General features: G+C 41.2%; 1 gene segment (V, D, J or C); it reads right to left on the bottom strand.

The window, feature by feature from the left end:
* The window catches only part of LOC122813633, a 237,188-nt gene that overhangs the window by 81,930 nt on the left and 142,041 nt on the right, over nucleotides 1-13,217 (bottom strand). The window contains 1 exon segment of the V gene segment in view: nucleotides 3,197-3,313. Coding sequence covers nucleotides 3,198-3,313 — 116 coding nt within the window.

The following is a 13,217-nucleotide window of genomic DNA, read 5'->3' as shown; positions in this document are numbered from 1 at the left end:
ACCTATGAATAAATACTGGGCCAAATGGAGAATGACCAAAGGTCCTGCAGACCAACAAAATTTCAAACAACTGAGAAATAACACTAAGAAAGCTATACTATCTGATAAAAGAAAATACTACCTTCGATTTCAAAATGCAAACCATAATAACCCACAAAAATTCTGGGCATGCATCAACCAATTACTACAACCAGGTCAATCCAGTACACCAAGCCCACTAAACACTGACCTTCAAAATCCCATGCAGACTGCCAATGCCTTCAATATCTTTTTCACCAATGCAATCCAAACACTAGCCAGCCAACTATCACCTACATACTTTTACTTTACCTACCTATAACAAAGCCACACCCCCTCCATTCATTTTTCAACCAGTCCCAACAACCCACATTCTTGCCCTAATTCAAAAACTGAAACCAGGCTCTCCTTCAGCAGACCAACTACCTGCTGAATATCTGCAGAAATCTGCCAAGTCAATTGCTTACCCCATCTCCTTTCTGATCAATAGAACTATTAGTGAAGGTCACGTCCCTAACATCTGGAAAGTCTCCCATATTATTACCCTTCACAAAGGTGGAACCTCCACCGATTTCTCCAACTACTGTCCCATAGCCCTTCTTTCTCCTTTGGCCAAGATCTTGGAAAAATGCATCCATAGGCAATTGCTAGACCACCTACTCCATAATAACTTGCTCTCTAACTGTCAACATGGTTTCAGACCCTCCCATAGCACTACCACTGCCCTCCTTTCCTTTACAGATTGTATTAACAAAAAACGTAACTGTAATAGGCTTTACTCAGCACTATTTATTGATCTGTCAAAAGCATTTGACATGGTCAGTCATCAAAGTCTCACAGATATCCTCAAATCCCTGGCCTTAGATGCACTCCCTATCAAATGGTTCCAATCCTACTTAGATCAAAGACAATAGGCTGTACTCTGGCAAAACACTCTATCTAACCACCTACCAGTTAACCTCGATGTACCTCAGGGATCCATATTAGGACCTCTCCTTTTCTCCATATTCATCAACGACCTTAATCTAGCAATTCCCTGTGCTACTTGCATTCAATATGCCTGATGACTCCACACTTGTATGCTCAGCCACAACCTCCTCTGAACTTCACTCCCTTACCCAAAATGTATTTAACACTGTTAAACAATGGTTCACTCACCATTGTCTTCTATTAAACCCCCAAAAAACTAAACTCCTCCTTTTCAATCCTAATCATAAATTCTCTCCCATAGATTTTGCTGTTACATCCACTAATGGTACCATTATATCACCTGACCTATCTACCAAGCTACTTGGTATTATCATTGACCACAACCTTACCTTTGACATACATATCAATAACACTATTAAATCTGTCAACAAAAAACTTGGCTTTCTCTACAGAATTAAACCCTTCCTGTCACCTACAGCTAGGACTACTATTGCACACACTCATCTAATCTCTAGACTCCTCTATGCCTCAAATATTTTCACTAATCTATCTAAGAATAACCTCAATAAATTGGAAATCTCATGCAATAACATAGCTAGATTTGCTACTGGTAACCCATTCAGAGCACACCATTGCCTTAATTTAAAGGAGCTTCAGTGGTTGGAACTACAGAATCTGCTCAAATACCACCAATTAATCACTGCCCGCAAGACTCTTTACCAACCTTCCAATACTCCTACTCTATCCACCATCATCACCCCCTATCACAACCTGAAGTCCTTACATTCATCTCAGAAACTTCTAATTAACACATCTAAATCTAACAACAGGGCTGGGGATTCTCTCTTCTCTAATACTGTGGGAAAATGTTGGAATCTCCTACCCAGCAAACTTTCCTCAGTTTCCTCTGTATCACTCTTCAAAAACAGACTGGAACTTTTCCTCAAAACACACTGGTTATGCCCCTGTACTACACCTGACTAATTCTCTACTTGAGCCTTATACTGTCGGCATATTCTATACCTTACCTTTCTCACTCTGTGTTTCATTATTTCCATCCCTCCGAATACTCACCTGTAAGAGAGGAAAAAAAAATAATAATTTTTTGTCTTTTTTACTACACATTTTTTTTTCAATCTGACTTTTATTGTACAATACTTGTATATGGAATTAGACTGTATAACTCCCCTTTTTCTATATTAAGTAATGTACTTACTTGCTATTTTGAATTATACACTGTATTGAATGCATTTCATATCGTATTAACTTATGTCCTTCTCTGTATTATTTCTGTATTATCCAATCTTTGTACTTGTACACATATCTGAAGTCATTTTATATTGTCCTGCAACTTTATTATCATGTGTGTCATGGAGCTTTTTTCCCCGGGCCTCTACTGAAAATGGACATATATCCAGTTAGACTAGCCCGGTCAACAAATGTAAAATAAAATATGAATTATAGTAATATTCACAAATAATTTATGATTATTTATAAAATTCCAGATAGCTGGGCTGGCAGTATCACAGCAAATATGTCATATTATAAAAATGAAATATGGAGTTTATACATATTGTGGTAAATTAGAGAACACTGAACATGCTTTTTAATGTAAAAGAATAAATCAATTATGGGAAGAAATATGTGATAAAGAATGTATAAAACATGTTAAATGTATAAATATGGACATGATAGAATATGGATACAATGAAAATATGAAACAAAATGATGTAGATAGATTAGATAAAAACTGTTTTGTATAATGTGGATTGTCTGGAATGAAAGAACAAATGAGATAAAATGTAATGGGAAATGGAAACTCTTTCAATAGGTGCCATGCGATCCTTTACATCCACCTGAGCTACCTCCAAGTCAAGCAGATGAGACCACAGTTTAACATCTCATCAGAAGGATAACACCCTGATGAATGTAGCATCTCCCCTTATGCTACACGGCAGTGTCAGCATCCCATCTTCCTGGTGTGGGATACAGTCCGCAGCCTTCGACACCACGGGTGAGACTATTACATCTTGTGCTGCTTATGGTAATTACCTCCCTGTTTTTCAGTTTTCTGCCACATCAAATCATCTTTCATGCACATGCACAGCCCTAATATTTCATTCAGTATTGTTTCTTTCTGTCACTGATTTCCAAACAGATACTAACAGCACTCCATTCAAATTACTTTTCATTTAGCCACATTCAAACATTGAAATGAAAATATGGAGGAAGTACAGTCATACTTTACCTTAATAGCAAAGATCCATAATGAAACAGACAGCAGATATGACCACCAGGACTCCAATTATCCCTCTTACTACCACAATGGGAAGTGGAATGGCATAGCCATCGTCACCTGCTGGAACTGTAAACAAAAACAATAAAGACATTTATAAAAAATATCTACTCCCTGGAAAAGTATGTGAAATTATTGCTTCATTTCATTTTTGTACGCTAATTTCAGTCATTTCTCTTCTTTAGCAAATCATATGTTGTACAAATTGGAGCTGATGCATGAAAGAATGCTTTGTTCAGCTAGCATTCAAAATCATAATCCCCAAAACAAAACAATACCAAGCAAATGTAATATGATACATCGATACCAGTTGGTCATCTCTACCTATTCAATCAGCATATGCATTGCTACATTACCTCTGTCAGCCAAACCCATTGCTGGAAGTAACCCCACATTTGAGTGAGTTCCTGCTTGTTTGCACATTGTACAGCACTGAGCACTACTGTGCTGGACAGATGACGTAGACAATTTCTCCCTTAGATACAGCTGTAGTACATTAGTGTAGTTCTCATCTTTAGTACTTCTATGGTCTAAGAAGTATTGGTAGTGAGCTGTGACCTATTAAACCAACAGCCAAAAACCCTATCAGAAATACCCTTTACAGAGCACCTCCTAGATCAGTCCCGATAGCATCCCCTTTGTGATAACAGTTCTTCAAACGTAGCATTATGGACAGTTGGACTACCCTTGTTTTTCCTGCCAGCCTTGTTGACTTGGGTCTCCTGAGGCAGTGTAGCAACTGCCTCATTTAGAATGGCATCCCACTAATAACTGACTGTAGTACAGAGTGCAAGACATGTATCCACGCCAAGAATCTGGAATCCCTGCTCTCTCACACTCAAAACAGTAACACCGAAAAGGTTGTCAACTCAACTAACATTACTCATGCACACGGTAAGCATCCAACACATAAATCAACATACAAGGAGGTTCTCTCAAAAACTTACCAAAACAGCAGAGATCTCCAAAACAAAAGACTGCTACAACTAACACAGTTCTCACAGCACCCAAGACACATAGCAACAGCAGTGTCTCACCAACCAAGCCCTTAAGACGTAACACTCAAAAACCAACTTTTCTTATGATTGGAGACTCCATAGTGAGACACATGGTTGGCCCACTCACCAGGTTTGATAATGAGAAAGTCACTGTCAGCTGCCTGTCAGGTGCCAGGATTCATCAGATCACGCATGCATTCAGGTCTCTCGGCAACAAGTACCATTATGACTCAGTCATACTCATGTTGGAATGAACAACCTGAGATGTACCTCATTGGACTATATGAAGAGAATCATGATTGAGCTCTCTGAGTATGTGTCCCAGGCAGGTATGTCCCTAGCCTGCAGCAGCATATTACCCTCATCTATAATGATGTCACAGTATAAACAAAAAATATGATTGATTTCAATAATTGGCTTAGATTTGGTATCACTCAAAGGAGATACAGTTTCTGTCAACCGGGGATAACATGGTCGACAAACTTTGCTGCTTTGCCAGAGATGGTTTGCATCTAGCAGCACTAGACTTTTGGCTGCTGGCAAAGGCTTTTGCTTCCCCATACTGCCTTATTTAGGCAAGGTCTCAAAAACAAAATTGCCAATGTGAAAATTGCCAGCCAAAACAAAATAAGGGTTATGCTGCTAAATGTTAGGAGCTTAAACCAAATACTGTACCCCCTGGAAGCACTCCTGTCACTGGAGGATGTAAAACTCTGTGCAGTCACAGAAACCTGATTCAAGGCCTCAGACAGTAACCCAGCCTTGCAAGGCTACAGTGCTTTCCACACTTTCACACAGCAAAATGAATGTGTGAGAATTAAAGGAGGCAGTGTTTCTATCTATATTAGAGATTCCTGACTACTAAGACTGGACAACTCCATGGAGTTACTCCAAGTTCAGATTACTGTGGATCATAGCTAGTTATAGATCCCCCTTCATGGATCATGATGTTCACAAGGCCTACTTAATCAAACTGGAGTCAATCCAATGACAAACACTCTGGTCATGGGGGATTTCAATTATCCCACCACCAACTGGGAAACTTAATCTAGCCCTAATGCACTCGCACACAAGTCCCTTGACTTTGTTAACTCAAATGCCCTGGAACAAATTGTTCAAACCCCAAAAAGAGGAACAAACATCCTAGATTTGGTCCTCACTAGCATGACAAACAGATACAACTGTTAGACCATCATTAGTTAAATCTGATGACAAGTCAGTTAGTTGCCTTCAAACTGATACTAACACCAGAAATCACAAAAGGTGAAGTCAGACAAAAAGACTTTACCAAAGCAAACTATACACTCTTAGTGGAAGCCATAAATGCATTCCAAGCCCCACCACCAGCTGGACGTGGTAACTATACAAAACCTTACACTAAAGCCCTGTACAATCACTTGTATATGTGTATAGACTCAGGTGTTCTACACAGAATCAAAGCCAGAGCCACAAGTAAAACAAAGCTGTCCTGGTTGGCATCCAGCAGCAACAAACACAAAAGGTTGCTGTCTAAGAAAACTAAGGCAAGGCCCCAACAATGGAAAAGCACCCTCCCCAGCCTCAACAGGCAGATAAGACAACTTGTCAAATCCTCTAAGGGTAACTTTGAGAAAAACTTAACTTTCAGACTAAAAAGCTTTACTCTCTTGTACCAGAAAGAATCAAAACTACAGCCCCAAGTAAAAACAAGTTGCCATGGTGAACATCCAGCATAAACAAACTTTACAATAAATGCAAAAAGTTACTGCCCAAGAAAACAGAGGCAAGGCCCCAACAATGGAAAAGCACCCTCCTCATCCTCAACAGGCAAATAAGACAACTTGTCAAATCCTCTAAGGGCTCCTTTGAGAGGAACTTAGCAAGTAATCCAAGGATAACTATAAGGCCTTTTACAGTTACATATGTAGCCTGAAAGGTAGGATACAAACGTGCAGAACTAGTAGCTAATGGTATCATACACACTCACCCCACAGAGATAGCAAACCTGTTAATGGATAGGTTTGGTGAAATTTTCACTCCCTTATTCATTCGTAACTTATCACAAACCTTTCCCCAAACTTCCTCCCACCCTATATTTCTGAAAACCAGGTCCTCAAAGCCTTGTCCAAGGCAAAACGATAGCCTCTGTAGGATCAAATGGCATCACAGGCTGTCTTCTAAACACATGAACTAGAATCACCATTAAGTACCGTTTTCAATCATAGGCCAACCACAGGCTTTGTTCCTGTGGAATGGAGAACAGCAACAGTTATTTCCCTCCACAAAGGTGGCCTACCAGAAGACCTGGAGATTAGCAGACTCATAAGCCTGGCCAGCCTCATCTGTTAGGCCATGGAATGTCTCATTATGGACCTCATAAATAAAAACATAGGTGACCTCCAAACCCTATATCTTACCCAATTCAGCTTCATCAAGAGTAGATCTTGCCTGTTAATCCTGGTGTATTTCTTTGAAAATGTGACCAGGGCCATTAAACATGGGCAAATATGTGTACACAGCATACCTCAACTTGGCAAAGGCCTTTGACACAATCCCAAACTTAGCAAACTGAATGTAAACCTTTATTATAAGATGGATTGTCAACTGGCTCACAAACTAGGTCACACACTATCAAAGTGGGAGATCCACATCAACCAGCAAACCTGCCACCAGTGGAATTTCTACAGGGGTCAGTGCTGGCTCCCTACTATTTGGTATATACTTGTCAGAAGTTCAAGCCAAATCTAAGGGACTGTGGCTGACCACGTTTGCAGATGACTGCAAACTGGGTACAGTTATTGAATCCCCAAATGCTGTCAGTATACTTCAGGAGGGTCTTACGCAGACCTGCGACTGGTGTCCTTAGTCACAGTTTCAAACTGAATGCAAAGAAATGCATCATCATTTCATTCGGTAAAAACAATATCCCTTCACACTATAAAATTAACAACATTAACCAGTGTACCTACCAAGTCGTAAGAGATCTGAGATCACAAGTAGACTGTGACCTTAACTTTGACCACCATGTGTCTACTGCAGTAAGGAAGGCTTTCTACGTAGCACACTTGATTAGCAAAGGCATCACCTTGAAAGCAAGGGTGGTTATAACCCCTCTATACACATCACTAATCAAGCTCATAGTGGAGTATAACTCCACTTTCAGCATGTAGCATACAAAGCACCTGGAGCAATTGGAGAGACCTCACAGCCTTCTAAGAAGATCAAGGGACTCCAGCACATGCTTTACACAGACCAATTAAAATAATATAGACTTCTTACGTGACACTTATGCCTGGCTTATACAACAATCTCCGACCAAACCTAATGAATTTGCTGCACATCCGTAAATCAAATAGGACTAGAGCTACCCATTCCAAGGACCTAAATATGGCCTGTAAATTTGAATAGGACGTGCTGGAGGGACAGTGTCACCCAACGACTGCCGCATTTTTGGAATAGACTGCCAATTCTTGTGAAGCAGATGCCCTTTATGACACTGTTTAAAAGAAACCTAGATGACTGGATGGGGCACTGTAAATTCTTACCAGGTATAGTGCCCACAACCCTCTTGGATATGAGCAGTCAGTGATAAAAACAATCCTGGGGATTGACTAGAGTATCTATGGTATTACATTGTGATGAAATGGCTAGGTCCGAAATGACCTCCACGTCAATAACCCAGTATTCACCTATGATCTTCAGATCCATCATACCCAAATAAATGCTGTGACACTCAAACCTTCTTGTGGGGGTTGGGGTAGTGCAACTAGCATAAGCACACCCCACATGTGGGCTCATGTTAACTGTATCCACCACCTAAACCATCATAAGTTCTATCTGTTGCACTCCATGTACGGGCTACTACCTGTATCCACTAAACACTCGTATGTGAAGTACTGTCCCAGGTACCCAATCATCCTCTCCTCGTGAGTTTAGGTTCCTAGTATTGGAGGTTATATATCAAAGTGTTTGAAGAGGGAACTATGACTGAAAAGGCAGAGCTGCATTGGATTTTGAAATCAAGAGCACATCAGAGCTTTTCTTTAAATGATTTGGTTTCTATACAACCAACCCTGAAATCAGAGAAACTTAAAAGATGATGTAATATATGTAAGTGTTGAAGTTTTTAACTTTATTTAGTTATTTTAGATATAGTGGGTCATATTAAGATATGTTTATGATATATTATTCTTTTAGATTTTTAGGATTATATATGATTTTATTTTGTTAAATTGTGTTGTAGTGTTTCTATAAGAATATAATGAGTTTTTATTAGGTTGTGGGAATTGTGGTAATTTTATATGTTTAGTTGCTTAACAACAATAATTGTCTGGATGTTTATTGGCTGTAGTAGAATATTGGCTTCCTGTGTTTAGTATTTAATTCATAGGTTCATAGGTAGGTAGGTGATAGGCTATCAGCCCAAGGGCCTATGTAAGCCTAGCTAACAAGGTTCCCTGGCTTACGCCACCCAAGAAAGTTATTTTCCTGTGCCACTGATGAGCAGAGATGCAGAAGTGATCCCCGGGGTGTATTTCCTATTTCCCATCCACTCATCAAGATTTTTTTTGTAGAGTGCTAATGAAGAACTTTGCTTGACATAGATGGGTAGCCTGTTCCAGAGTATGGGAAGTCTCTGGGACAGGAATCTATTCCTCCAGCATATCCTGTTTATTGTGGTGACAAGGTTTAGGTCCCTAGAGCATGTAGCTCAGAGGGATTGGGATTTCCTTAGGTGTAGCATGTCCAACAGCTCTGGGTTTGACATAGCTTTATATGTTAGGCAGAGATCACCTCGGAGTAGGCAATATGCTACGGAGTAAAGCTAGAGTTTTTTGAGGCGGTCAGTGTAGGGCATTTGTTTTAGGCCAGTAATCCTCGTTGTGAGGTACTTCTGTGGCGTTTCCAGCTGCTGCAGATGTCTTGTGAGGTACATTTCAAAAGGGGTGTTGTACTCTATAATGGGTCTAATGAGTGTCAAGTAGAGGGGAATGATGACCTCTTTTTTCCTGCATGAGAACCCTTTTATGATGAGGTGTGCCACATAGAAGGACTTCCTGACTACTGTGGCGTTGTGACTATCAAAGGAGAGACTACTGTCCACCTGGGTCCCAAGGTCTCTTATCACACATTCAGTGTTAAGTAGATTGCTGCCTTTGTGGTAGTTCATGGGTACATAGTTGTTACCAAAGTGGATGACACTGCACTTTTTGGCATTGAGCTTGAGGCCATGGCTCTGACACCAGGCATCTGTCTCAGTGAGGCCCTTCTGTAGGATGTCCATGTCATTTGGGGACTTGACTATGGCTCCTAGTTTGCAGTCATCTGCGAACTTCTTTAGCCAAAAGACTTCTGTGTTAGCCTGTTCTTCAGAGAAGTAGATACCAATCAGGAGAGGTCCCAGGACGGAACCCTGTGGTACTCCACTTGTCACTGCTTTGAGGTCAGATTTGGAGTCTGCAACTTTTACAGTGTTGGTTCTGTCAGTGAGCCATTTGGCAACCCATCTTGTGATATAGGGATTTATACCTAGTTTAGTGAGTTCAGCTATAATTCCAGAATGGGGGATGGTGTCGAAAGTCTTGGCAAGGTCAAGATAGGCTGTGTGAGCCACCTTACCCTCATCTACAGCTTTGGTGACTGCCTCAAAGAAGTCGATCTACCAATGTCTTTGTTTATGAGTTCCATGATGATACGTTCCATGGCCTTGCAGACCAGGCTCATCAGGCTAATAGGTTGATAGTTCCTGTAATCAGTGGTGGCTCCCCCTTTGTGGAGTGGGATAATTGTTCCTGTGCACCATTCAGTGGGCACAAAGCCTGATGTGAGGCTATTATTGAACATGGTGTTAAAGTGGGGAGCCAGTTCGTTCTGAAGTTCGTGTAAAACACAGCCTGGGATGTTGTCCGGTCCCATGGATGCTGTGTTTTTGGCTTTAGAGAGTGTAGCTTTTACCTGTGTAGTTGAGATTACAGGGACTCTGCATTCTTCCTATATAGATATGGGCCCTTTATGGGGTGAGGGGGGTAAAGTTAGCACTGAACCTATCTGCCAGGATGTTGGCAATATCAGTTGGTTCTGTAATTTTCATGCCTTTGTGCTGTAACTCAGAGCAGATCTGGCTGTTGCCATTGAGATTCTTGACATAGCTATAGAATGCTTTGTAGTTGTCCTTAGAATTAGTGGCAATTTTGTTTTCGTAGCTAGCTTTGGAGGATCTTATAAGGGATCTCAGCTTCTTACTGAGGCTGACCAGGGAGCTCCTCCACTCATGGGATTTTACTCTCTTTTGCAACAGTTTCTTCCTTCTGTTGTACAGTTTGTTTATGGCAGGGGACCACCAGATTGGCTTCCCTTTTTTGGAAGATAGCATCTTGGTTCTGTTTGGGGTAGCATGATCCATGCACTTGTGTAAGTGCTTATAGAGTGCATTTGTGTAGGATTCAGCAGTTGTAACTGTATTGTCCATCTACATGGGTGTCATGACGTTCACCACTTGTGTCTTAAGATGCATGAAGTTGGCTTTAGAGAAATGTTTTACCATGGTTTCCTTAATGGGGGTGGGGGCGGGATGTGGATATCAAGGGTGATTAATTTATGGTCGGATCGGACAAGTGAGGAGTTGTGGAACACTGGTCACTCATGTTGGTAATGACTAGGTCTAGGATATTGTTGCCCCTGGTGGGGGTGTGGATAAGTTGATCCAGGGCATTAGAGTTTATGAATTCCAGAAAGCATTGAGCTAAGGAGTTGGTACATGAGTAGTTTTCCCAGTTAATGGTGGGGTAGTTGAAGTTGCCCATTATTAAGGTGTTTGGTTGAAACCTAATATTTTCCAGTACATCAAGAAAAGAGGAGTGGGAATCCTGGGGCATGGTGGCAGATCTGTAGCAAGCTACAATTTGGACTGCAGTTTTGCCCAGAGTTAGTTGCACTTGGATAACCTCGGATGCATTATGCTGAGCAACTAGCCTGGAGGTGTGGATATCCTTAATGAAGATGGACACACTCCGCCTTTGGTGTTTCATTCCAGGTTATATGGCCGAAAAGTGAGGTATGAGTTATAGCCTGGTAGTGCAGGGGTGCTCTCTGGTGCCTTGAACCAGGTCTAAGTCAGTGTACAGATATCGATGTTCTCCATTTTAAGGAGTGCCTCGAGTGAGTGCATTTGAGATTTAGACTTCTAGCATTGAGCAGCATTACCCTCAGTTTTTGCTTGCCTGTTCCCGTTATGGTGATGAATTTATTATTTGAACCATGCCTAAAAAGGCACTATAGAGGCAGCAAGAGCCTTAGCCAGTATCTGGAATCCCAGGGGTGACAGGTGCAGGCCATCTGTGGCAAAGCATCATGGTCTGTCGACCATGTCATCCCAAGCAGACAGATACTGGATCCCCTTAGAATGACACCAGAAGCTTAGCCAATTGTTGAAGTCAATAATTTTGTCCTTGTACTGCGGTATCATTTGGGGTGATGGCAGAATGCTACTCAGGGTTAGGGTCATACCTGCCTGGGCTACAAGATCAGAGAGCTCTTCCATGTCTCTTTTCATGTAGTCCAGAGAGGTATGTCTTAGGTCATTCACAACACAAACATGGACAATGACAGAGTCATATTTGTACTTGTTGTGGAGTGATCTGAGTGCATGGGTTATTTGGTGGATCCTGGCACCCGACAGGCAGCTGACAGTAACCTTCTCCTTGTTTAGCCTGGTGAGTGGGACTTCAGTGTGCCTGACTATAGAGTCACCTATGACTAGTGTGTTGGGTACATTGTTTTGCCTTATTGGCTGTGGTTGAGTGGCACACTGAGTCTGTGGGCTATATGTCATTTTGGTTGTGTTGGGGGATGGAGGTTGCTTGTTTTTCTGCTTGGAGGTCTCTGTTGCTTAGACAGATTATTATTGAGAGCCTCCACGAATGTTTTTATGTTACTATGTGTGGATTTTGGTGGTGTAGATTTAGTGAGACTATGTGATGAGTGTAGTGTGGTGCAAATGTTTACCTTCTCCTCATGACTGTCAAATTCAGTCTTGGTTGGGGAGAGCTTTATCTCCATTTGGCTAGATAAGTGCATCTCTGACAGGTTGTAGTGTTGGGTGGTAGGAGGAGAGGGTTTCCTGTGTACATGAGGCAATTTCCACATTGCCTCAAGATGCCCATATTCATCAGATAGACAGGAGAGAACACTGGGAGCTGACCCATGGGCATGCCTGAATAAAAAACAAATTCCTCTAGATAAGTGAGGAAAGTGAGTACAAGAGCTGTTTTTCTCTAAGCAAGTGAAAAAAGTAAGTACAAAAACTGTTTTCCTCTAGGTAATGAGGAAGATTGAGTGCTATAGTAATTAGTAGCTTATTTAGTGGTTGCAAGTTCTGAACAAGTACGGAGCATGAATAAGCAAATTTAAGTGCTAAAGCTAAGAATCCGTATCTGCACTAGACGAGTTACAGGACAGAAACAAGTGCAAATGCAGGCTTTCAAATCAGAAAGTTGAGAGAGATGGAAGAGATTGCCCAAATGGTCAATAACTACAATTTCTGGGCCTGAACCACTCCTTATGTGGTAGACAGATTACCTAGTGCTTACCACTCCCACTGATAAGCTAAAAGGCTTCCCTCCAACACAGAATGGCTTGGGGGCTCAGAAGCTTAGATACAGTCCTGGATACAGCAAATCTGCATCTGGAACGCTAGTTACAGGAAAGGTAGGAAACAGGCTTACAGTTTTTTTTTTTACATAAACATAGCAAAAACAGTAGTAAAAACAATTCACATGCAGTGCAAGCTAGCACACTTGAGTATGTAGCAATATTAGACCAAACACAGTTTAAAAAATGCAATTAAATTAAAAAGGACTAAAAGCAAGTGCAGAAAGAGTTTATTAGGTAGAATGTGGTAAAGAGATGGGACTGGGGGAGTGTCCCAGATCAAATCTACAGTGGGGCAGGCAACTGCAAAAGCCACCAAATTTAAACTACAAGCCAAAAATAGGGAG

Source organism: Protopterus annectens, chromosome 1.part1 (genome assembly GCF_019279795.1).
Source record: "Protopterus annectens isolate FY-2018-M chromosome 1.part1, PAN1.0, whole genome shotgun sequence".
NCBI lineage: Eukaryota > Metazoa > Chordata > Ceratodontiformes > Protopteridae > Protopterus > Protopterus annectens.
Note: the sequence above shows the minus strand (reverse complement) of the source record. Positions and strands in the feature narration are given on the sequence as shown.